This window comes from Bactrocera neohumeralis, chromosome 6, assembly GCF_024586455.1.
Source record: "Bactrocera neohumeralis isolate Rockhampton chromosome 6, APGP_CSIRO_Bneo_wtdbg2-racon-allhic-juicebox.fasta_v2, whole genome shotgun sequence".
NCBI classification, from domain to species: domain Eukaryota; kingdom Metazoa; phylum Arthropoda; class Insecta; order Diptera; family Tephritidae; genus Bactrocera; species Bactrocera neohumeralis.
The window spans coordinates 79,786,649-79,813,942 of NC_065923.1; the positions used below are offsets into that span (position 1 = coordinate 79,786,649).

At 38.1% G+C, this 27,294-nt stretch overlaps 1 protein-coding gene across 3 annotated transcripts in view; it reads right to left on the minus strand.

The window, feature by feature from the left end:
• Nucleotides 1-27,294, minus strand: part of LOC126763309 (uncharacterized) — a 180,487-nt gene that overhangs the window by 45,360 nt on the left and 107,833 nt on the right. For all 3 annotated transcript variants that reach the window (XM_050480658.1, XM_050480659.1, XM_050480660.1), the window contains one exon: nucleotides 3,464-4,902. In XM_050480658.1, coding sequence (XP_050336615.1) covers nucleotides 3,464-3,851 — 388 coding nt within the window. In that variant the 5' untranslated portion in view covers nucleotides 3,852-4,902. The remainder of the gene's footprint in view (nucleotides 1-3,463; nucleotides 4,903-27,294) is intronic.

Sequence of the window (27,294 nt, forward strand, 5' to 3'; positions counted from 1 at the left end):
CACATATCGAAGTAAGTAAGCCCAAAACTTGCGCTTTATGTGTGAGCGCTTAGAAAGTTTTCGACTTCAATTAAGCTAAGAGTATCAGCTAAAAAGCTACACATGAAAATACACGTAAGTGTATGTACTTAGAATGCAGCAGCAGCGCATAATGGGTGTCTAAGTTGAACGCTCAAGTATCTTGTTAGAATATTAGTGAAACTAACTGCTAAGGCAACAGCGTTTGCATATTTTATATTATGTTGCCTGGTTTTAGGCGCCCTAACCATTTAGATGCACATATGTTTCAGCTTAATACATGCACAAGTATTAAAGCAAGCAAACTAAAACTTCAATACCTAAGGCACCCTTCAACTGCCAACTGTCATAACAAAACACACTGACAAGCTTTTAATTATGCCGTTATGGAAAACACCAGCAAGTGACTGACAAGTAAAAATATAAACACCGCAAAATTTACGCAAGCCATATATTTATGTTAAATGTACACATACACATATATGTGTATATATGCAGGTGTATAATTGCACACTCCTACCTACTGGCGAGCAGTGATGACAATTGTGAGTGCCCAAAATGCATAGAAAGGTGGTAAAACAACACACGATGATGTATGTACTCATTTATTTGCTTGGCATATTTGCCTGCAGGTTATTTTGCATACGTACACCCACGGCCATTGGTATGAGTACACCTAATTAAGTAATGTTTTCTTTTACATTGAGTTCGAGTGAACTGCTGCGAAAACTGTATGGTTAGTTGTGTAGAAAGAAAGCTAAATTCAGGTGGAACAGGACTTTGGATATTCGTCTAGTGAAGGGCTGTACTTGCTAAGAAGCCTGAACGTGTCCATAAAACGGCTCTCATTGGCATCTCTGGTGCGCTGCGGACTACACCAACAAGGTCACTTAATGTCATTTATGCTTAGTTCGTTTTAAGGATGAGGAAAATTAAGCAAATGAAGGTTACCGGACAAGGACACACTTAAATTTTCTTCTTCTTCAACTGCATACCGGAAAACTTGGAACACTGCGTCGCATAGGCTACTCGTGGCGTCATTTTCTTTGCTCACATTCCGACGAGGAATTTGTAAGTTTGAAGAAACCGATAGAGAAAAAGCGCAGTGAGCTTTATCAGCTATGGAACTCTCCGTCAATCTTAGCTATAGGGTACCGGACCACTATAGTGTCTTTCAGGCAAAGCTGGCTACTATTAAGGTAGAGATAGACGTACTGCAAAGTACAGCCACTGTCGTGCTCATTTCGTATTCAAGGGCAAGGAATCCATATTCTCACTTGATATAGCACCAAGCTACTTTACCATCAGACTCGTTTAGGTGCTTGGTCATAGCACAATCGCTGGCAACTGAAAAGCCGATAAGGTAACCAGTGGGGGCACTATTTCCCCGCTCACATCGTAATGAGACCTAGGTGGATCTCCACTCGCGGGTGGCTTTCTAGCACTGGATCAATAGACCTGACGTGCGCTCTGCAGGCTCTGGTCGACGACCGGTTCCTGTGCGAATACGAGGTCTTTTTGCCTTGGAGTAGAGCGCAAGAGATTTACTGAACTACTTGTCTTCAGCAATGTTCATCTTGACGCAGTATTGTTCAGCCTTTGCAGGGTTGAGCTTGAAACAACACGGCGGTCTTACCTTCGACGAACGAGCAGACTTAGCCGTAACTAACACAAACAGCTTCAACCAATTTGTGCTAGTCTCAAAGTGCTTTATCGATCTGAAAGGATCTTGTGATCTAGTATATAGGAGTTTTAGGTAACACAACGGACGGGCGTTTTAAGCTGCTCGAATTCTTATCCTAACCTATGAGGCAATTCTTACAGCCAGCCGGCTCATAATTTTAAGCCATTGGAGCCAGACTTCACTATGGGTATGAGAACATGCTCGACCTTCCAATTAAATTCAGGCTCAGTTGGCAATGCTGCCGAGAAAAGGATACCCACTAGGAACTAAACATATAGTTTTAATTACCCAGCAGAGAAGATGAAACCAATGGTTCTACGATCGGCGGTTCTATCGGCCATATTCACTGACGGATTAAAGCGTGGAAAAGGATCAGGGGCAACCTCTTCTGTAGTAATCCATACATAGAAGGCAACTTCAAACTAAATAACTGCAATTCAGTTTTTCAAGCCGAAATTGTAGGCATAACTAGAGGTACCAAGTGGCCTTTTGCTCTAAGCAGCAAATCCATAAACATTTTAGTAGATAATCCGGAGGCAATTAAGGCTATCCACAGCGCATACTACTTTTAGTAAGTAATTCGGTTAATGTCATCTGGGTAACCGGGCATATTGGAATAAAAGGTGATAAAAAACAGACTTATTTGAAGCAATGAACCCTGGAGGAACACCGCAGGACTTGGAACACTAGCAACACCGGGCTAACCACAAAGTTACTTACCACCTTTCGAAAGCGGGAAAAGTGAATTCGGGAAACTGCAGAGAATGTCCGAAAGAATAAACACAGTCTTCAGTTGGATCAGACGGGACCTGTTCTACGGGTCCCGTTGGTCCAATTTTAGAAATATTGGACAGCTGGGATGGAAAAGTTTCACATTTTTTTTCCAAATCCACTGAGTTGTTGGATAAGGCTTCAAGTGATTACCACGCGGGAGCACAATGGGCCTAGTGATGGCCTATGTGAGGTGGCCCGCGGTCCGGCGCTCATGCTCCTACCTTTTCAACCAAGCTACCATATATGTACATACAACAACATCTGAAAACGAAAGGATGTGCTTACTGTTTTAGATTGATATCTCAGACTGAGCGACTAGTTCATGTATATACAGACAAACAGACAGGCGGATATGGCTAAGTCGACTCAGCTCGTCTTGTTGATCATTTATATACATATTTTATGGGATCTCTAACATTTAGCTTTGGGTCTTACAAACTTCGCAACAAACCTAATATAACCTCATCAGTATATAAAAGAAAAGCGTACCTATACCAATGCCCACCAGTGTATCGCAAACACGCAAAACACATTAACCGGCATGTCATTATATTTTTTTATGTGTTTTTCTATCACTCAACGCATCACTCAATTGACTTGTGTTTTCTTTAACTTACGAGCTGCATTTGGACGCACAAACACACGCACACACATATAGGCGCATACATGTATGTATACATATATACATATATATGTATGGATATGCCAGCTGTGGTGTATTATTTTATTATTACGCTCAAGTGCTGTCATTACGTGTGTTATTATAATGCAACGCATTGTTGTTGTTAATTTCGCTTTTGTTATTATTACTGCTTTTATTGCCGTTATGTTTGTATTGTTCATTTTTTCCCCAAACAGCTCTTCATGTTTTATTCTTTTATGTGCATATACTCACATAAATGCATGTGTGTGTGTTTGTGCGCGCATAAAAATATATGTAAGTACATGAATGACATTCATTTTATTTGTATATGTTGTTGTACTCACTTGTGCGGCATAATAGCAAAATTATTGTTGATATTATAATTTTCCACTTGATTCCTGCACGACGACAGCGTGTGCCGTGGCCGCTGCCGCACATTGACTGCCATTGCCTTTTGTCACGCGCCAGCCCTCGTTCTGGCGTTGACTCCAGCTGCTGTTGCTGTGGTTGTTGTTGCTGCCGCGGCAGCAACGTTTCGCGCACGAGTGTTTTGTGTGCTCGTTTGGCTTTTTGCTCTTGAACAACTTCCACGTCGCAGTCATTGGCATTGTGCTGTTGCTGTTGCTGCTGCTGTTGTCGTAGTCGGTTTTTGTTGTACCTGCTGTCATCGCATTGCTCATCCGTGCATTTGTGGCGCTGCTGCTCTTGCGACTCAACGGTCTTCGTACACATTCTTCTGTGCTCCTTGATTGCATACGCGTCTGTCGCCGCCACTGCCACTGCTGCCGTTGCTGTTGCTCTAATACTGCACAAATTGTTTGTTGTGCGTGTTTTTGTTGTTGCTGCTGCAATGGCGTTCGTCTGCCGCCGTACTGCCGTCTCGTTCGCCGCCACGCTGCACGCGCTCTGTTTTTTTGTGCCGCAAGCCAGTTTGTTGTTCTTCTTGTTGTGGAGTCACTACTTAATCCTCCGCTTCTTCTCCTTCCGCTTTTTTGTGTTCCAACTGCTGCTCTATGGCTCGTGCCTGCAACTTCTTTGGCTATTTAATGCTTTGATCTTTGCCGCTGCTCATCTTTCGCCGCTGCTTTAGTAGCCAACATTGTTGTAGCTGTTGTTGGCTTTATTGCTGTTGTTGCAGCTACTAGTTTTACTATTATGCTGGCGTGTAGCGGCTGTTGCTGCAGCTGGCGCTCGTGTCCTCCAGCTTGTCTTGTTATTACAGCCTCAATGTTTGCTTTGATTATTTGATTTTAGTGCCGGAGCCTTCAACTACAACAACAATTGCGCTAACGCCAACTACAATTGAGTTTGTCCTCGGCCGCAAATTCAACTACTGTTGCTGGCTGGCAGCCACAGTGGCTCGGTTTTCGTTTGTTGCGCAAACTTTCCACCCACAAAGCCACCGCTGGCGTCCCTTTACACCCTCGCACTCTCTCTCTCTCCCTCTCTCTTTCTTACGCCAATCGTCTCCGCTCTGCTCGCTGCAGCTTCTTCTTTTCCTACACCCACTTGCTGCTTGTGTTTTATCACTTCTTTTGATTGTGTTGACTTTTTTCTTTCTACTTTTTACGCTTGTTCGCAATTGTGTTGGCGCCTTCGTTGTGTCGTCGTGTCGTCTCCTGCCCTGATTTGCTAATGCCACAACTTTCAATCCTCGAAATCAACAAATCAACAAAATTCGTAAATAACCAAAAATCTTTGCAGCTTCAACTTTTGTCGAAAGTTGCCTCCACCGCATGCACCCTTGTGTCTCTCGCTCCAGCTCCGCTCTGTTGGTTGGTCTCTGCAAGTATGATATTGAAAGAAAGTATGTATAAACGCATAAATATCAAATGGTAAGCTTATAAGTTGATTTGTAATTTATTAGCGAAAATAAGTAGATTTCTTGTCGGCTAAGTGTTCTGATTTTTTCCCTTCTCTCTTTGCTTCATAAATTCGCTATCGTTCGTGTCTCAAGAAATGCGTAATGGTACATTGTGAATGATTGAATAAAAATAGAAATACATGTATTTACAGTCCATTCAGTTCGAAGTAAGTACATATAATAAATATATATTTACAATTGAAATTCTATAGAAAAATTGTACGAATTCTTGGAATGACTTCTACTAACTGTACTCCTACTTATGTCGCTAAGAATGGTGGAAGAATCAAAGAATTTTAATTGAGCACTGAGTGCTTTTAATAGCGTCTCGCTGTCGGCTTTGTCCTTCATATAGTGGACGTTGACATAATAGGCTCTTATGAAGAAAAGAATAAGTACCAGAAATTTGAAATTTTTCATTACCGAAGAATGTTGACTTGTGGCTGGACTGTGAGTAAGAGAGTAATATACTTAAGTACAAGGTCAGAACTCAGTAACAGAGTAATAGATACATAGATAATAGTACAAGGTCAAAACCAAGCTATTTTTTTCATCAAAAAGCAGCCCATAGTAAATAAGAGCTCTTCATTTTTTAAGATACAAGGCACTCGTAGCAAAATAAAAAGTATACGAAACGGAGACATAGAAAAGTTTATGCTGCATAAATTCAGCTGGACGTCAGACGTTAGACTTAGCAGTTACTTATTCTACGCAAAATATTTTCAGATAAGCTACACCTTTATAAAATAGTGAGACTTCACAATCTTCTAAAAAAAAATGGGAACTATTTTTCTTATGATTTGATGTAAAGAGGTTTTATCGAACGTTAAGCGAGAGAGTAACCGATCGTTAGGTTATTTTCTCGCTATACGTTCGATCTACGAAAAAAGGTGTCTGGCAGAGACCCAGATTTTTCCGCTTACAAATTTGTGAAATCCAAAAACAAAAATTATTATTACTATAGATCAAACAAACAAAGAAAAATTAACATTTTCTCCTCAAATATATGTCATATAAGTAAATGATTGATTTTTGAAACTTTTTTACAAGATGTCAAGCAAGCAAACGAAAATTTATACCCTTTGCATGTCTGCAAAATTGAATTATTCACAAATTGCATTTAATGAAAATAATTTTGATTTAATTTGACAAGAAATTTAACAAATTTGCAATTAAGTATTTTTTAAAGAAGTCTTCAATATATGTATTTTAGCATATAATGCAAGACGCATAAATTAAACGAATTCCACAGAAATTTTTAATTATCATTTAATAACAAGGACAGTATTAAATTACTTTTGTTGTTTTCCTTTTGTATTCGTATTCGTATATTTGTATGTATTATTCACGGTAAATATTTTATGATGAATTCTATTTAATTGCATAATTATATCATACCTGAAGCAATTAAATTGTTTTATTTGTAATTTGGTCGCTCAACCGGCAATAATCCGCAAATCACATAAGCATTGATATTTTGCCATAAGGTCATTCAGGCGGGGAAATGAAATAAATACGAGATTTAACAAGCAATTTGGATAGGAAACGAAATGAAACAAAAAAAGAAAAAAAGAAAAACAAAAAAAAAAAACAAAGAAGAAAATTAAAAAAAGAAGCTTCATATACGCAATCAACGTGAACTTCATACTTTTTGGTTATGTATTAATGAATAGCACACATATGTCATTCAGAAATCTACGAGGGTTGTTTAGTAAGTTAGAGGTTTTCGAAAAAAACCATTTAATAATGTCAAATTTAATAATGAAAATCATCATCAAGAAACACATCATCATCATAGTTTGGGTCCATTTTCGAAAATATTTGAAAGTGAAAACATTATGTATTTTGACCCAGCTCGGAATATAATTATTTACTGTTGCTTCATAAAAATAAATAAGTTGTAGTACTGTTAAGCATGCGACGCCTTAACAGGTTTACAATATATTGGTATTGAAGTCTATTCTACATTAAAATATGGAAAAATATAGTTTTCTTTGTGTTAGTCTGGGTCAAATTTGATCAGATAGTGTGTGCAGAATTTTCCAGCAATAAAAAAGTGGTGCAAACGTTTCATAATCACGTCGGTAATAACAAAGTTTTTAAAACAACTCGATCGGCAGTGAAAAATTTGGCTAAAAATAAAATATTTAATTTTGGTATCAGTCCGGGTCAAATTTGATCAGATCAATATCGACTCTTTATACAGGGTATTTCAAAATAATTAGATGAAAAATTCAAAAAATAAGTTTTTAGTTTTTGAAAATTATGATCAATATAAACTCTTTATGCAAGGTATTTCAAAATAATTAGATTTCAAGTGAAAAATTATGCAAAAAATAAGGTTTTTAGTTTTTTGTATCAGTCCGGGTCAAATTTGATCAGATGGCGTATGTAGAAATTTTCAACAATAAAAGAGTTGTCCAAATGTTTCTTAGTCAAATCGACTCTTCCAAGACCTAAAGGAATTTTTTGGAACCTTTAGAACAAAAGAAAAGTATGGATAATATTTTGAACTTTTGATTTAATTTTAGATTCTTTGATGGAAAACTTGCGATGAAATCAAACAGTTGATGAGAAAGTTGCTCAAATCATCACATTCGCCTTTAACATATCAACAAGTAGGAAAATATAGCAAAAATTTAAAGCAAAAAATAATTTTCGAAAAAGTCGTTTTTGAATCAATTACCCGAAAATCTACTGCTTTCACATTTACATGTCTGAGAGCACATTCCTACTTCCGCATACATACGATTTGACTTGTCCTTTGGCCTTCTGCTACTGACCGGAAAACGCATACCCGAAACAAATAAAAATATTAAAAAACAAAAATCACAAAAATAATAATAACCGACTCTTTCGGTTGCCATGTAATATTGCCTTGTCCCACTTGGACCAAATACAATATTTACAAATTAATTACAGAAAACTGAAATTCATTCATTTCCTGCTGCTATATAGCGACGAGTCGACAGCACGTCTGCTTGGCTTGGCTCTGCTTTGCTTTCGTTTTATCTGCTCTGTGTCAGTGGATTGTCGGTCAGTGCCTGTTTGTTGGCACACACTTACACACACACATACACTCGCATGAGCATATGTATATGAATATGCTATCATTTACAGTTAGTGCTGTGCTTCTTGCCGCGTTGCCGCAACGCAGGCGCAAAATTGAAATCGCATGCAATTTCATTAATTTAACGCTCATTCTTCGCAACGAACGTTCAACAGCCAAAGTGCAGAGTAATCGCACATAGTTGTCGTATTGCATTTTGTTTTTGTTGCTGTTGTTTTTGTTGTTGTTGGTATGGTTATAGTTTGTTTACACTATGCGTAATTTGTAATATGCATAAATGTCGGCTGGTCGCTGTTTATACAGCCATTCATCATACGCCCTGTTGGCCGACACACTGCATGAAAGGAGAGCAAATGTAGGTGGGTCTCAATGAATGCAAGTGCGTTTACATGAAATATGTGCGTTTGTATGAAATTATTTGCGTGTTTGTATGAATATATATATATATATCTATGTAATTGTCGTTTGTACTACCCGCTGAAGTGAAGTGAAGTGAAGTGGGGCGCCAGTGTTGTTAAGTTCAACTGCTTTGTCGAAGTCTGTGAAGTTTTGACCATTAAAGCAAACAACATTAATAAATATGCACAAGCAATCAAATTTAATACACAAATACATACACCCACAAGTGCTTTTCAATTACTATATGCATGTATTTGCTACTTCCAAGTAAGTGTTTGCTAGCCTTTGTCTACAAATATCAAGTAATATTAATTCGTAATGACTTCGCCTGCTCCATCTAATGCACTGCCACTCGTTATGCAGTAACTGTACACTAGCATTACAAAAACACTTTAATTTGCACATAAATGCATGTTAAACAATAGTTGTTGCCACACACACACACACACTCATGCAGTTTGTCTATTTATTTGGCCATTAGTGCTCGTGCACTTCAAGCTACGAGCTTCTTAAGCCAAGTCTGATTTGGTTTGTCTGATTTGCGCCTACTTCGAGACTGTCTAATATGTAGTTGCGCCACTGCTGCTAAGCCCGTTGAAGATGTTGGCATTGCAAATGCGGTTAATTGCATAACATTAGCGTTCAATAGATTCGACTAACTGCTAGTATTAAGTTTGTTTGTGCATTTGTGTGTAGATTATATGAAATTTGATTGAACGTGCATATCGTTTTGAGCAAGTGGTATGCGAGGAAAGCGGATAGATGGTTGTTCTCAAGTTAAAGTGTTCCGTTTAGCTGCTAAGTAGTGTTATGTAAATATTATTTGTTCTGGTATATCTACTTAACAGTGACTCCAAGCCTAAATTCGAGCAAATGTTTGCAATAACGAATGTTTATCGAATAAGAGCAATTTGGCCTTTAATGGCCTTTATACTCGCTTTTGAATTTCAAAAACTCGATTTTTTCGAAGATTCCATTTTATATGATCGAAAAGTCTTATACACCGTGAGATAAAAAAAACGTAGATAATAACCACATTTTATACTAAATTTTGAAAGTTGGGCCGGTATTTTCGAAATAAATATTTTTTTTCTAAAAAAAGCAAAATTCGCTTTTTCGGGATTCTAACTGTATATAATCCGTTAAAGTTTCAAGGTCAGACCAGTATTTTGGAGATAATTTTTTTTTTTCGAAGACCCGACTTTTTTCATTAATTATAGCAACTGTCGCATTTTGTTACTTTACCGGATATTCTCTTGCCGCTCGCTTACAGAAAAACGTACCTGCGGAAAAAGCCAGCTCACTCGTAATTAATTATATGGCAATAAAAATCAAAATCACTTGTATTAAATATTGAAAATAAAGTGACAATTAAATGCAGCAATTTCATTCGCCATGCACACTTCTTTTATTTCACTCACTCATTTTTATTAACTCAATTTACCAATCATTAATTTTTATATTACGCCTCTCAATTGTTTGCACTAGCAAATTACTAAAAGCAAACACACAAGCACATAACTGTATACACATATATTATATATATATAGTAATGATGACCAAGTGTCACAATGTACATTTTAAATAAAATAAATTTTTACTTCAACCGGCAACAATTCACTTTTCACACAATTAATCATGTTTTGCGCTCGTAAGTGTGCAAAAAAAAAAACAACAATAACAAGGAAAAAATATTGTATTAAATTATTTATGGTCAATTGAAAAATTGATATCTATTGACATTTTAATTCCAAGTGGTTATAAATTCAGTTGTTAAACAAACGGCCGACACCAGAGCCACACACACACACACACACGCATTGTAGGGTTGCCATGCAAACAGCATGTTTATATGGCATGTCAGCAGATTCCACAAGAGTAAACGAAATGTTAAGTAAATCAAAAACTGACCAAACAATTGTGTAAGCATGATGTTTGACAAATGTGTGAGATTGCCAAGAAATGCACAATGGAATTGGATATGGCACATTGGCACATTGGCACGCCGGTGCGCTGGAGGAGCGCCGGCACAGGAGTTGAAAGCAATGCGCATTGAATGCACCTAAGGGGATTATCAGGATATGCATGTGTTTGCTTTGCGCTCTTAGGTATTTGTGCACGTGTGTGAATTATATGATTTGTAGATATCATACATACATATATACTTGTGTGTGTGTGTGTGTCTTGTCTCCATTGTTTACTTGCTGGATTTATTTATTTTATGCGCTTTAGCTTTAAAGGAGAAATGCTTTTGTTATTGTTAGTTTTTATGTGCATATATGCAAATTATCTGGTTAGTTGTCGGCAGGATTATTCAAATTTTGTTTTCTGCTATCTACAAACAATTATGCCGCTAGGTGTCTTTAAGTGGTTATGAGTTTATGCTTTAAAGTTATCTGGAAGCATTCTACAAAAAAGATTTGGAAAGGTTCAAAACGAAACAAACTCCTTATTACTATTTTAACAGGTCTTTCAGCGTCTATAAATTTAGGAGCCGTCCAGCCAGTCAAGCTCTTCCGTTGTGGAAGCGTGACTTTTTTCATCTTTATTGATCCAAAGGACTTTAGTTTAATTCGGGAGAACTCCAAAATGTGAATACACGAAATATTATAGTTCAAGTGGAGGGAATTCGAAAATTTGAAAGAAGGACTCCCTCCAAGTTTGTGGAAGTACTACAGTTTAAGCCGAGGGAAATCCAAAATGTTTAAGAAACGCTGTACTCATCTTTGTGGATCCAAGATACCACAGCTTAAGAGTAGTAAATTCAAAAATGAGTAAGAGCGACTCTCTCCGTCTTTATGGATCCGCATTTTAAGTCAAGAAAATTCCAAAAGTGTAGGAGAGATCCTTGTGGATCCAAAAAGTACCACAGTTTAATTCAAGGTAATTTCAAAATGTGAAAGAGGGGCTCTCTCTAAATTTTTGGGTCCACGAAATACTAGAGATCAAGTCGAGAGGATTCCAAAAATATAAGAGTTACTTTCTCGATCCTTATGGATCCAAAAAATTATTGCAGTATAAGTCCAGAAAAATCCGAAAAAATGAGAGAGTGACTTCTCCATCTTTATGCATTCAAGAGATACTGCAGTTTAAGTAGAGATAACTCCAAAATGTGAAAGAGGGACTCTCACCATATTTGTGGATCCAATAAATATTACAATACTGGAGAGAAAACTCTAAAAAATATTAGCGAGACATCTTCATTTTTGTGGACCCAAAAAATTATTACAGTTTAAGTCGAGAAAAATCAGAATTCGGTAAGCGGTATTTCTCGATCTTTATGGATCTCAGAAGTAGTTGAGTTTATGTAGACAGATGTTCAAAATGTGAAAGAAGGAGTCACTATATTTTTGTGGATCCAAGAAGTACTAGAATTTAAGTCGACACGGACATTTTATAAGGATCAAATAGTGTTACACTGCATTTGAAGACTGGCTTGTGGCCACAAGAATGCAGCGAGTCCCTCTTTCTTTATATCTTCGAACCATACCATACCATAAAAAGTGCATTGACTCAAAATCAGATAAAGTTGAAGTAAGATTTATGTAACTCAAGAAAATCTTCTACGAGTCTTCCATGAGTCTAGCATTGATAGGTATCACTGAACATCACCCAGCAGTTATTCCTACAGGGTTAGTCAACCAATATTGAGAGCTGACCCTAGCTATAAACAAAGCAAACAGATCACTACGATTTTGATGTCTTTTAAATTTGTCACAAAACCTCAAATATTTGCATATAAATTTCCACATAGTCAATGTATTTTTGTTTCACGGCAATATCGTAAGGTAAACATGCAGTGGGCTTAAGTTTAAGTTGCCTTAAAGTGCACGATGATTTACATGTTTATTTATATTGCACTCCAACTCAATTATTTGGACTGTCAATTTGATTTTCATTAATTGAGAAGACATTTTCCAAAACAAATATTTGCGGTCTCCATTAGTTTTTAACAAACTGAGTTGATATTATCAATTACATGCTCGTAAGCAATTTTTTAAATATGTGTAGCCTAAAAGTATGCTTTGTGAAAATACAAAAGCCATATTGGTACCAACAAACGATTGAAAATTGTGTTCGGAATGTGCGACGCCTAAAGCTATGTCGATTACGTGGTCAAATAGTAAACGAAAAATTGTTTAATAGCCTAAAAGTATGCTATGACCAATTACACATACCATTTATTAGCCTAAAAGTGTGCTATGAAAAATTACATTATATAGTACATATATGATGTCTAAGTATTAGCTGATAAAAAGCACATTATTTACATGCATTCCTCACCACTTTCCTAAACAACTAATCAGCGCTGTTCAGTACTTTCCCTAATATCCTCATCATTGCCTACATTTGCGCTAACATATAATATTTTGCTTGCATTCCATATCCATATATGCTAATTTGAAAACTTTTTATTGATCAAAGAGCGCCCAACGGCTTCCTCGCCAGCATCCGCTGCTTTGAAACGCGCACAAAGAAAGTGAAATCAACGAAAAAGGCAGGCAAGGCGACTGATAAAGTCAATGACTTTGCAGTAAAATCGATGCCTTGCGTCTTTATTACGCTTTGATATGTGGCGCGTCTTCATTTTCCATTTTGCCTTCATTTTGCTGCTTTCCCCCTTTTTCTATGCCTATATCCGCTTTTCAGTGTCCTTTTTTATTTGAAAAAATTTGAATAAGCATGTGAATGCTGAATCATGAGAAATAAAAAAGCAGCGGCGGAGAAAAAAGTAGAAAAAAGACGACAGCTAAAAGGAAGTCGAGGCAGCCAAATGGTGCTTTTTGGCACACAGCCAGTAGAACAAGCGCATACATGGGTCAACCATATAATGGCGCACACACAATCACACACACACAGCGCGCATGCCGGCAAGCGAATTGGCAAGCAGCAGCGGTTTTGCACATGTGTGTGTGTGTTTGTGTTGCACTTACAATGCGATTGCTTGTAACAAGCAATACTTAGCAGTGCGGAGATTTGAATCTGAGAAAGCTGTGAATCGACCGCAATAAAATTGCCTGGCAACACTTGCAACACACACACATGCACACATGTGCAATCAAGCGTATGATATTAGCAGGCTGCTACAAGCGTTTAGGCGCATAGACAAATGTGCCAATGACTGTACAAACACACATGCATATACATACATAACATATATGTGAATTCTATGAAGGCAATGTTGCCTGCGTTTATATGTGGCTGTGGGTGTATGCTTGCGTGCAAAGTGTTGAAAAGACAAATATTTTCTAATACTTGCTCTGGTTTTATAATAATGCAAATAAATGCTATAAATTCTCAGTTGGACTCAATGAAGAGCGACAGACTGGCGTTGTTCACACACACATGCATACACACATACATATGTATATAAGTATATGTACATATGTATATGTTTAAATGGCAGTTCACCCACTAACCGCATGCACATACAGCTTAACACCCAGCAGTAACGCCAGACGTCGCTTAACCAAATCCACCACATCGAGATGTGGTCACTGACTGCAAGGCATTTTGTTGCCACTAACGAGTGCATATAGCCAGTTATAACTTTATACCCTGTACAGCGTATATGAAGTTTATAACACCCGGAAGAAAACGTCGGTGGTGCTATAAAGTATGTGAAATGATCATTTATAGTGTGAGCAGCTGAGTTAGTCGGGTCCCTTTTATATATACGTCTGTGCATAAGCGCTCTGATCTCACAATTTTTGAGATATCGTACTGAAATTTTGCTTACGTTCATATTTAACCTAGAAGCTACTAATTTGTCGGAATTGTCGAAATCGGCCTACTATATCATATATTTGTCATACAAACTGAACGATTGGAATCAAGACCTTGTATGGAAAGCTTTGCCGTTTGACGAAATATCTTCTAGAAATTCGGCTTAGACTAATCTTCAAGGCACCGCTATAATCTCTGAACATATGGTTTAGATCGGACCACTATAACATATAGCTGTCATACAAACAGATCGATCAAAATGAAGTCCTTGTATGGAAAACTTTCTTATTTGACTAAATATCTTCACGAAATTTTGAAAATATCATAACCCTAAGCAACGCTCCAAACATATCGTTCAGATCAGACCACTATTGCATATAGCTCTACTACAAACTGTCAAATCAAAATTATGACAAAGCTCTTTTTATACCCTCTAATGCTATACGAAAAGCGCCTGTGAAAGGTATTATTTCCTCGATTTTATGTATGTATATATAGTATATTCAAATATATACGTAAACCTCTGCTAAATATTTGTGGTTTTCTTCTTGATGTCTTTTTGTTATCATTATTTTTTTTTGTTGTTTTTGCGCATAAAAATTGAGCTGTGAAACTAAGCCACTGTCGTCTGGTCAATAGCAACGAGCAGCTAGTCGCTGCTGATAAATACTGCAAAATGCTATAAAGTAACAACAACAAAAATAAAACCAGTTGCAAGCAGCACTTTGTAAATTTTGTTGTTGCTGTTTTTTGTGCTGTGAAATATTTAGTCATTGAGCTGAACAACCATAAAATGACAATTTGTCAGCAATAAAACTGTAAACAAAGCAGACAGACAATACATTTGCCATTTGTATCTATGGGTATATGTATGTGTGTATGTATATTTATGTATACAAATAAATTTTCTGCAATTTTATGGCTCCTAACCAACTTCTAGTGCTTGTATGTGTATGTATGTGTGTGTTTGACGAAGTGGCAGTAGCAATGTTGCAGCGTTATTTAAGTTGTATTGCTTGTTTCATAGTTATATTGACTGAGCAAATGCTGTCGTCAAGTTGCTAGTTTGAGAGCGAATCTCGTGCGCTGGGTGCCTCAAGCAACGAATAGATTGAAACATAATAAAATATTATTTTATTGACCTTCGCTCAGCTAAAAGCAGTCGGTACCTTTGACATTTTAAACATTGCATCTACAGAGCCTTACGTAGTTCAGTCAGGAAAATCAGAAAATTTCTTGAAAACTCGCATAAGCCGAATATAATTTATTTCGGTGTAGTAAAGACAACAGTTTGGTCTAAGGAATGGACCAGGATTTTTATCTGGTGAAGAACATTTCCACGGAATTTCGAATTCCTATAAAGTTTAATTTAAATTGCCTTCCCTTGAGAGTAACGTGTGAAGGAAGCAAGGTGGACAAGGGCGCAGGGATAAGTATATATACGGATAGGTTCAAACTACATAATCGAGTGAGAAGTGATGCCTTTGCTGCAAAACTAGTTACCAAAATCGCCTTCCATCTACCAGACCTCTAAAGTGTCTTCCAAGCGGAGTTCACAGCAATTAAAGAAAGCCTTCTTGTGAACTCAAGGAATATACTAAAGTATATATGCAGATAGCAAGATGGCTTTGAGATCACTAAAGTAATTTAGAGTTTCGTCAAAGTAAGTGAAAGAATGCCATGATCTATTAGTGTATCTTAAATCATTTCACGATAAGCCTGCAATAAGTTCTTGGACATAGCGATATCCCTGGGAACTGAGAAGCATATGAACTAGCCAGAACAGGCAGCACGGTACAATTAGAGTCCGGAAAAGAGTGAATTTATATGTCTCTAGATACTTGCAGATATCTAATCGACACATACATACATACATATATTTTAAACATAGCTGAGTTTCAGTGGTGTCAATCACTAACTTGCTCAGAAAGCAGGCAAACATGATATGAATGGATCAGGGCTACGCATGTCGTCTATTACAATTTAAAAGGAATGAATTAAGAACTCTAGTAGGAGTGCTAACAGGTCACTGACTAATTGGCAGACATGCCAGTGGACTAAGAATGTCATGTAAGGACTATTGAAGAAGCTGTCAGTCGAGGGTTTCTTGACGATGTCTCGGACGTTGCATGGATAAAACTTTTAATAGCGATGAACTTCATCCGAGGCACGGTGTGGTTCCAATGGTATCACAAGAAGCCTCCTAAAGACCCAGGTGCATCGTCAGACAGCCACTCTACCTACCTACCTACCTACGTTTCCTTCAAACAGTTTCCTTTTACACATCATATATATTCATCTTCAGCAAGGATAACTTTGAAATATTACCTGCACTCCAAACAAAAAAAATTAATCACCAGCAATTTAACCACCCCTTAGAGCAGTTTAGCAAGGTAATTAAGACCCGAAATTTTAAATTCACTTATCAAAGTTTATTCCACTCAGGACATTCAACTTAGACATTTTAGCATTAAAAATTAACGGATTTCAACAGCCTGTTGCCATATTTATAGCTTCCATTAGGAGCTCATGTCACCCGCATAGCAATTGTCTTATCGAGCAACTTAACGAATTTGTAAGTTCACTTTCCGTATTTAACTTCGGCATTAAACGGAATTACTTCTTATTTCGCTTGTTGCCATTTCCCCCTTTCTTGCTACAACAATTGTAGCGCCAACAATAACTTCCTGCTTCGCTTGCGTAAATAAGTTATTTCCTTTGAAACCTGCAATTCTTTTTAAGCTTTTTCTCAGCCACCTTTTTTCTCCCTTCTCTCACTACCGCTATCCACCTTTACCTTGCCTTTCAACTGCGCTGCGCTTACAGCAGTGATATTTCATTTTCCTTACACTCGATACCTACAATCCCCACACCTTGGCTTATCTTTGCGTCGCGTTGACTTGTTAGGTTTATCTACGGTGTAGTTTATTAAGATAAAAGTCCAAGGAGGAAAATACCGGAAAATGCTTTTGTTATCTATTTTCATTAAACTTTTTATAAACTGTTACTTTGTATTTAGTCATGTTAACGTATCCTTTTTACTCAACTCTTTCGGCCAAACAAATTTTTCATTAATTTCCCTTTTCTGCTTTGACCTCAATTGTTGTCCCGAGTGGGTGGGTTTTGTTTTATGTTTTGTAGGCAGCTTTTTACTCAGTCTTTTTTATGGCTTTACAGCTTTGGCTTGGCTTTTTTGTTGTTTCATTGCCTTTTTTGTTGCCAGCTTGGCTTTGCCCTTTTATTGTTTTAGTTTACCGTTTATTTTCTGCTAGTTAGTTCGGCGTTTCAATTAGATTCTTGGTTGGGAAGCACTTGCCCCTTTGGGTGCTTCTAAACACTAAGCTTCTATATTGGTTTTCACTGGGAAAAATCTGGCTTCACTTATTCATACTGCTTAATTCTTAGTCTCTGGTTAATGTTTCAAATAAAATGGGGGACTTATCTTGAAATCAAATAAAGGATGTGTCTTTCATAAACAAATTTGCCTAATTTTATACTGAGAAGCTTTTATTTAATTTTTTTAATGTACTGAACTAGCAGTTTTAGTAGGGATCGCTTCTAAGGCAGATTAAATGCCGTTAGTTCAAAATTTGATATATGATTCAAAGACAATTTATGATGTCTCGGAACTATGCTTCTAACCTCAACTCCATAAGTAGAATAATAGAAAAGCAAACCTCTAATTATCCGACAAAACTTCAACCCAGATCTATGGCCAAAACCCATTCTGCTCCAACGAAAGTCTAGCAGGCTTATGATCTGCAAATATGCGAACTCTGTACTGAGTAGAAATGGATTTCTAGTGAACTGCTCTAGTGTTAAGATTAGAATAGTATGCTTTAGTCTAAATGGTGTTCTAAACTGGCAACTTATATACATACGTAACTACTTCATTGAAAAATAAAATACATCTCTGACAAATCGCTATGTTTAATACCAACCTAACAACGGTAAAACATATGAACCTGACGCTACCCTCAACTAAAAGTACTGCTTAACGATTTTTATACTATTTATCAAGGATTTTGTATTGGATGAAAGTTCATGTTCTTCTATGTTGACGGATCCACATGTTGCTCGTTAAGTATATGGTTTATGGTCTATCATTATTTCAAAAATTCTTTTGAAATCTAGGAACAAAAAGTAGTCACTGGGAGCCTGATCTAGAGAATACACTCGATGCGGAAGCAATTCGAAGTCCAATTAATGGATTTATGCCATAGTTTTCACAGATTTGCGAAACGGCACTTTCTTTCTCTTCAAATGTGGCCGTTTGACGGCGATTTCAATCGGTCCTAACACGCTATGTAATAATCGCTGTTGATGATCCTTCCTTAAAAGTTATTCCATGTGCATACCAAAGTTCAGACGCCATAACCGTGCCAGCTAACATTTGCGTTTTTACACGCTTTGGAGCGGGTTCATCATGTGCAGTCCACTCGGATGATTGTCGTTTGGACCTTGGAGTGAAATGATGGAGCCACGTTTCATCCATTGTCATATGTCGATGCAAAAATTCGGGTTTATTACGCTTGAATAACTCCAAACATTACTCCCAACTCATCGTTGTTTTTGGCCAAAAGTTTGCTCGCGCTGAACCAACTTTGTACAGAGCTTTCTCATACCAAATATTCGTGAAAGATATTATTTACTCCTCTATGATATCTTCAGAGTGCCTGCTATCTGGAACAACTTCACTTTACAGTCATCCAAAATTATTTTGTGGAATTTTCTGATGTATTCGTCGATGACAACCTCTTTTGGTGCTCATGTCACACCGTCTGAACTTAGCATATCAATACTTTGTGGTTGAGTTTTCTGTGGCAGGTTCCGTAAGCTCGTCATCAAGCCAAGTTTTTGCTTCAACTGTATTTTTGCCTTTCAAAAACATTATTTTATCAACAACCGAAATTCTTTTTTATCAATTTTTTCACATTAATAAAAGTTGCTTCACTCAAAGTAATGATCCGACAACTGTCAAATTTATACAGGCGCCTTATGAAGACTAGGACTAACTAAAAATCAAATAAATTTAATTCTAGTAGCGCCAACTAAGTGTCAGACCGGGTTTCAATTGACATTTTAAATATTCATTTTGAGCAGAGAAATTTCTCAGTTTACTAAACCTGAGTATTAACGGCTCAAAGCCAATTTGTTTCTGGTAAACCACTGACTTCGCTAAGTGGAGACTCCAAAGTGAGTGCAAGATTAAATTATCAGTTGGTATTCTATTTCGTGAATCCATTGAGTGTGGGAAAAATTATTGATCTAATAAAAGAGAAGTGGTGTAAAAATTACCGCCTTCGTCTCTTTAAGAATTTAATGAGACAACTATTGCTTGAAAGACATAAAGCGCAAGACTAATGGGAAATTGAGAAATCCAATGATCGGTTTATTTCAGAAAGCAATAGCTTTTATTTGTACAAATTTCACAGACTTTAATATGGAAAAATATGGCGCAGCAATAAAAATCGGCATTTCATTAAAACGTAATCAAGGCTTGTTGCTGATACACACCCGTCCACCAACACACATTCATATTTTCAGCGAGAAATAAATGAAATTAATTAAAGCTTAAACAGTATGTTGGCGCAAAAGACAAAAACAAAAGCAAACATTGCACGCTGAAAAAGCAATAAAAGCAACACTAGTCAACCAGAAGACCAATATACGCGCTGGAAGGAGAACAACAACAATAACAATGGTGAAAACAGTTAGAAAATCACACCTACGCACATTAACCGCCTAAGCGTCGGGGCATTGCTCATCCAGTCATAAAATCTGCCAAGACAATGTGGCGCTATAAACGACAAGGCAATAAGAACGCTCAAAACAACAACAAAAATAACAATGGAAAAACAGTTATCAAGAAATAGCTGTAATTAGAGTAATGACAACGGCAACAACAAAACCAGCAACTAAATAACAATAACAGTGGTGAATGTGCGATAACAACAACAACAACAGCAGCTACAGCGCGGCAACAAGACAACACGAATGCCATTAACACACCACAGCTGGCGATTTAAGATGACGCTGAAGATAAGCTAAGCAAATATGGCAGCAGGCGGGCGCGTGAATGCGTGCCAACAGCGCCGCCGCAGGACTGCGCCTAATATCGATAAGTTAAAAGTGCGCGCACATACACATACAAACTTTCAAATATATATGCCTGTATGTGCGTGTGGGTGTTTGCTTCATGGCGCATCGCTAATGAGCAGTAATTAAAAAAATATTCCAACTCATTGCCGCGGCAGCAGGGCGCGCACGCACTGCGGGTAGGGCGCGCACACACACACATATATACATAGAGGACAGCAAACGCGCACCGTAAATCCCATTAAAAGCAGCAGCCTCCACCGGGCGCAAACTGCGCGCTACTGCTCGCGCACAAATGCCACACAATTATACACAGTCCAGCGAATAAACAACAGGCGAAAGCGCGTTGAAAGCGCAAACAACAATAACACATACGCAAAAGGTGAAAACAAAAACAAAATGGAAATTAGAAACAACCGAATCATGCCTTTAACCCAATTTACACCTCCAGAATTTAGTATTGCCAACTTATATGCGCGAGTGTGTGTGTTTGCTCAAATTAATATATGCACACACGCCTGCATGTGTGTGTGTGTGTGCAGATGAGTTGGAAATATTTATTTGTATGCATAATTGAGACAGCGCGTGGGCGCCGCACACACACATGCACACTCATACGCAAATGTCGATTTGCATAAATATATTTGTTTGCTTATGCCACACTTATTTGCATATAGAGTGCAAGTGTATTCACCTGTAGGTGTGCCTGTGCCTGTGTATGTGTGTGTTTTGGGTTGTATTTGTGTTGCCATGACATAACCCGAAAATTTCATTAGAAATCTGTACAGTTTTGGTTGCATTTTAATTGTGCTCAGTTGGTGTGGCAGCTGAGCCACGGCGCACTGATTTGCCTCCGGCAGTTGCTGGCTGAAAAATTTCTGTCCACCTGTGCACTTTGGGTAATTTATCAGTGTTGACACAAAATTGTTGTTTGTAGACGAGTTTCTCACACGTTTGCTGCTGATGTGGGTGTGTGTGTTTGTGTGTGGTGAAATGGCAATAAATGTGTTTTTCGCATACGCTGTAAAATTCTGGGAGTCAAAAGCTATTTTAATATTAATTTTGTATAGTTGAGAGCGTTGTTGGGCAGATAATATAGCAGAAGTAACGTAGAAAAAAGGAACGTTAACTTCGCCTGTGCCGAAGCTGCAATATCCTGTACAGGTGTTTTTCTTATAGCATAAAAAATGCATAAAAAAAGTAGGAATTTTGATGAGATCTGAAGCTCTTAAAAGCTTATGAAAGCTCATAAAAATGTTTTAAATCTCCTAAAAACTGATGAGAGTACACAAAAACTGACGAATACTTATAAAAATAATGAAAGCTCATTGCTTTATAGCACATAACCATCGGAAGAAAACTCATTTAAAATTATGAAAGCTCATAAAAGCACACCAAAATCCCTGTAACTAGATCATAACCATTGCATGAAAGCTTTACAGATGTTAAGAAAGCTCACCAAAATCTCTTTAGCAAGATCATAACCATCGAATGAAAGCCTTACAGCAGAGCCTAAGTAACACATGTATGAACGCTCATTAAACAATTATATAAGCTCATGAAAGCTTTTTTTTGCACATAACCATCGCAATAAAACTCGTTTAAAATTATGAAAGCTCATTAAATCAATTAAAATAATTATGAAAGCACACCAAAATCTCTGTAACTAGATCATAGCCATTGCATGAAAGCTTTACAGCAGAGATCTCTGTAGCATGATCGTAACCATCGTATGAAAGCCTTACAGCACAGCCTCGGTAACACGTACAAAAGCTTTTTTAAATTTGTCCACGAATGAATTTCTCGTCTTCAAAAATAAGAGATTTGTGGTTCTTAGCGCCAACTGCAATTGTTCTCATTTATTCAATTTGTCTACGAATGAATCTCTCGTTTTCGAAAATAAGAAATTTGTGATTCTTAGCGCCACCTATTGCCAATTTGTTCACGAATTAGTTTCTTGTTTTTAAAAATAAGTTATTTGTGTCATTAAAAGATAATCATGACTTTGAGGGAATTGTAAACTACTTGGATATGAAAAATAAGTTCTCAGATTAAGTCCACTCATTTATTCTTTAAAAATTAATTGAGATTCAAGTAGTATATAAAAATATTAAGCTCAGAATCCGCGTTAAAGTTATGCGGTAATTCTGTAGCCATGTAGAATACTTTCAAATATATCTTTTCTACTTTGTTCTCAAAAACAAGCCAAATATTAATTAAATACGTTTCACATTTGCCACCTTTGCGAAGTAATTTAAAATGCCATTAAATTATTTTCAACTAAACAAGATTAATGATCGTTCCCCCCACCAGCTGTCTCGCAATTGTTCCTTATCCGTCATAGTTAAATGGCGTTTCTCACAGTGCAACACATGTGCTTCGGCTAACGGCCGAAACAACCCGGCACTCATTAACGCTATACAAATCTGCAAAGCAACATACAGAACCAACAGTAATGGCAGCCAAGCATTAGTCACTGCCGAAATTCAAAATTTACCGTTGCACCAATACCAACCAAAATAATCTGGTATAATATTTAACGGGCGAATATTAAGGTAGCAAAACGGGTAAGGTAAGCAACAAATCGGCCAGCGGATGCCCGTGCAAAAAACAACTAAATATAGACAATAATAACAACAACATTTCCGAAGGCATAAAATAGCGCTGAGCCACCGTTTGGCAACAACCACACGTGCTATTGGTGAACCCCAACCGCCCACAGCGAAAAGGGTTTGCAAATAATGAAGGCATTTACAATGAGTCGGCACATTGCGGGACAGCGGCGTGTGAAGCGCGCACGGGTGCGACGTGTCGGGTGCTGTGGCGCAGACATGTGCCGCCGCTGGGCGGTTTTGTTATGCCAAATTAATGATTGTCCGCGTAGTATGCGGACTACCGCACACAAAAAAGGGGTAACGAGCCAAACAAACGGTCGATGTGAAACCCCAGAATTTCTTCAATGGCAGCACCGATTTTGATTACGTGAAATTTTCGGGTGCGCCAGCCTTTCAATGCGGTTTGCGGTGGAGCGTAAAAGCGAGCGCGCGCGCGCGTTTGCGGTTTCGCTGTGTGTGTGTGTGTGTGGCAGGCAAAGGTTGACGCAGAAATTTAGCCACTCAATCATGCGTTCATTGGTGCATACGAATTTTTCCATGCATTCATTGTGTTTCTATCCTTTTTTCAGCATTTCCGCCTTTGTTTTACTTTGTTTGGCTTTTGTTACGATTTGTGTAGCGCTCGTTTTGTTGTTGGCCTTGCAAGCGCACAAGTGGTTGCTTTGTATAAATATACTGCGCGCACAAGTCAATGAACGACTCGTTGTGCGCGTCGTCGATATTTGCTTGAATGCGCGAAATTGCCAAAGCTAAAAGTATAATTGTTTTGGCTGCCGTCAATTGCGCATCCTTTACATGCTTTGTTGTGTGCGGTTGCTCCGATTGCTCCCTCGTTTGTTGTGCTTTTTTCGCCTTGATTTGACCGCAGAAATTCTCTGCGACAGCGACAACAAAGCAAGAGTTATTGCATTTTCTTGGTTTTTTGTGCGCGCGTACCGTTAACGCTCATTTTCAATCAGCTCGCGCTTATTTTTTGCGCCATTCTCTACTCGCTGGTTTTCCGCAGTTCGTGTTGTTATTTATACAACTTTTTTTTGCTATTTCATGATGCTTTCCCACTTTTCTGTTTCGTGTTTGCAATTTTTATGTCATGCTATTTAATTCACTTTCTCGTACGCGTCACTCCTCCGTCAATGCTGCTCATCACTTTGGCTTCTTTTCAATTTCCTCTACCGCCCTGCCGGCACCCGTCCGCTCAGCGCGCCACTCGCAAGCGTTCTACTATATATGTATAACGGCACTGCTTTTCAGCGCAAATTGCTCTGGTTTATTGAGCAGCGTCGAACTGGGAGTCCGTCAGTCCGTCAGTCCGTCAATCCGTACTTCAGCCGTCGCTTTGTCAACCTTGACTGCCCGTTAGCTGGTAAAAATTCTCGACAGAGTTGCTGTTATTGTTTTTATTGCATTTTCACTCTTCGCTATCTGGTCTTGTTTACCTTTGCGTGTTGTTGTAGTCAATTTATGTTGCTTTTGTTATGGTATGAGTAAATATGACTGCATGTGTATGTATTTTGTGCAGTGTGGGGTTGATTTGTGTTTCGTTAACGCTGCATTTTTTCAACGTAAAAGACATTCCAGTTTCCTTGCTTACTGCACAGTCTTTTGTCTGCCTCCTCAGTACGTCGATTGGACCGTTAGTCCCGGTAACAGTTGTCCAAGTACCTCTTATATTCCTATCGCTGCCACAATGGCTGGCTATCCGCTGATAGCTGAAGTCGCAGAACACACAAATGTGCGCATGGCTACCTTGTAGGGAAATTTAGCGAGCGCGTATCGAATAGGTATTCAGAGAAGCGCCTGATTTATAATGCAACCGATGAGTTTGATATTCCATAGATCAACCATAGCTCAAATCAAGAAGGCGGGGACGGAACTTGGATCAACATATTGGCTCGTCAAATTCCAAAGATAAATGCTTTGACAGTAGTACTTAGGATCGAGAGTTCAGCTCATTAGAACCAACCGGACTGCAGAAGCATAGTCTCAAGATGATACCACATCCCAGAAAAATTTGGATTTTTTTGATTTCGGAACACTTTGCAAAGCCTAAAATAGCTGAAATCTGCTGCTTGACAACGCTTTGCGAATGTATGATGTGGAAAGCCTGCCCTGCTCCCATTTGCTGCCCATGTCAATAGAATACAAACTACTCACTGTGTAGTTTAATATTAATCCTCACATTCCCAATATTTCTCGCTGGGTACACTCGGTTAGTGCTTGCATTTGTCCAGCGTCGATTGGCGCTCGCCGTTCTTCTTGTTGGTAATTTGGTGAATGCTTTTAAATATACAATCATTTCTTTTGTTGTTTTTCACTACCGACTATTTTTTTCTTTAAGCTGCCATTGTGAGTTGTATTTTATTTCAGTTAGTTCTGTCATTGCGGCCGACAATCGGCCCCAACCTCATTCTATCCACTGCTTTCAAACAATTTACGAGCTTGAAAATCCAATAAACACCCAAACCAGCTTGCCGCTTGGTGGTTGAATTGTTGTGAAAGTTCCCACAGGAATTCATAAACATGAGACTTGCCAGATTGTTTTCAGTATGACATTTACTGCATTGAGCTTTTCATTAATACTAGAATAGTCAGTTACTCAAAAGTGAGTGCATTGGATGAGGGCGTGATAAGCAGTTAGAAAATGAAGAGTTGTGTAGAATACATAGTGTACCAAATATTCGAGTCAGCTTTGAAACAGCTATCTTATAGGTTCTAAGCGGAATACTAAAGGTCCATGGGTTGTATGAGAGAAAGCATTTTAAGGCAAAAGCACGCTTGAGTTGGAAAATACTATTTAAATAGTAGCTTATTAGATCACAGACAAAGTATCGTTCAGATTTTGGACCTAAGAGATCTCATATCGGTACTCCCGGCACTAACAGTAAAGCATCTAAAAGCATCCCTAAAATCTATGAATATTTGGAATAAAGATTATTAGACAAAATTGTTCTAGATTGAGAATTATAGAATGTTCTTGATAGCTGCAAAGCAGTGATTTTATCTATTTTTTATGAATTTTATAATTTTATGATTTTTTCTACTTTGGCTCAGACCCCAGAAAAATCTTCGTCTCTTTTTCGAAACTTTTCATGAACTCTTCGCTTTTCGTATGAGAAAAAGTAGAAACCAGTTTCGGTCTATAGGTCTAAAGTATACTTAAAACACACTTTCCGCCCTGTTTCCATATCATTTGGAATTATTAAAGGAGAGATTTTCAAAATGTGTTTAGTTAGGTAAGGTTTTGTGCATGGTTCTCGGTCGGCTGACTACTGTATGTATTTTAAAAATTTTGAAGGCACTCATACGACGAAATGCCTTGTTGTCTAACTCAAATCTGCTTAGTGTTTCATTTAGATGCATAATAGTTTTCCTGGTTAGCTAAAAACCTGAGAGTCAGAGAGCATTTACTTAGATGATAAGGAAGTGTTTAGTTCTTACAACTTCTGGCAAGAACTGAGTAGGATTTCGTTACTGTATATGATCCATACATCAACTTCATTTACTCATATGTACATATAATCCCTCATATGGATCTAACTAACGGCTAAACTTTTCGTAGATGGGCTCTGAATTTGAAGGATGACTTTTTAATCGGACTGTGCCTGGCGAAATTAGTTTTTATCGTTAGTGGTCTTTTTCTATACAAGCACAGATAACAGTATCTTGTGCAGAAACACTCTACTCAAACTTAATCCTCGCCACATTCTTTGCAGCATGAAGCAATTTAATAAATTTTCGTTCAAATTGGCAACCCTCCCACACCAGTCAACACTACAACCGTACCCCCACACATTAATATAACGGTGTATTATATGAAAACGATTTACGAGCACAGAAATTGTGCCTATCACACCACCACACACCCACAACAGCCAACAGCAAACAATGTATTACCACAACAGCTACCCTCTCGTACACGTCGCACATGAGAATTGGCAATTTTATACACATTTATTCCTTATTGTACGCCAGCAAAAGGAACAACAACTTACTACACCGTTTGAGCCACACGCCACACGCCCAGAAACAACCAGCAGGCGAACACCATATCGCAACACTTTGGCGCTGACAGACACACTACTCAATAAATTGCTGTTGTTATTGTTGTAGCTTTTATTTTTGTATCACTGCAATGCCGTGAAAATAATTGCGCTGTAAATTCGTGGGATTCGAGGGTGCGACGCTGAAGCGGGTGAAGTGACGATAAGGCGGACTGAGTGTGGATATTGGTGAGTAAGCGGCTGGCCAGCTGACTGTCAAAGGCGCTATAAGCCAGCATTGGCGGTCTAGCGCGCCATGCTATGTACGTTGGTCGTCGGCAATGTTGCTATTGTTTTCAGCCATATGTGTGTGGATTATGTGTCTCCCTGTTTGTATGCACGTGTGGGTATGTTGTTGTTG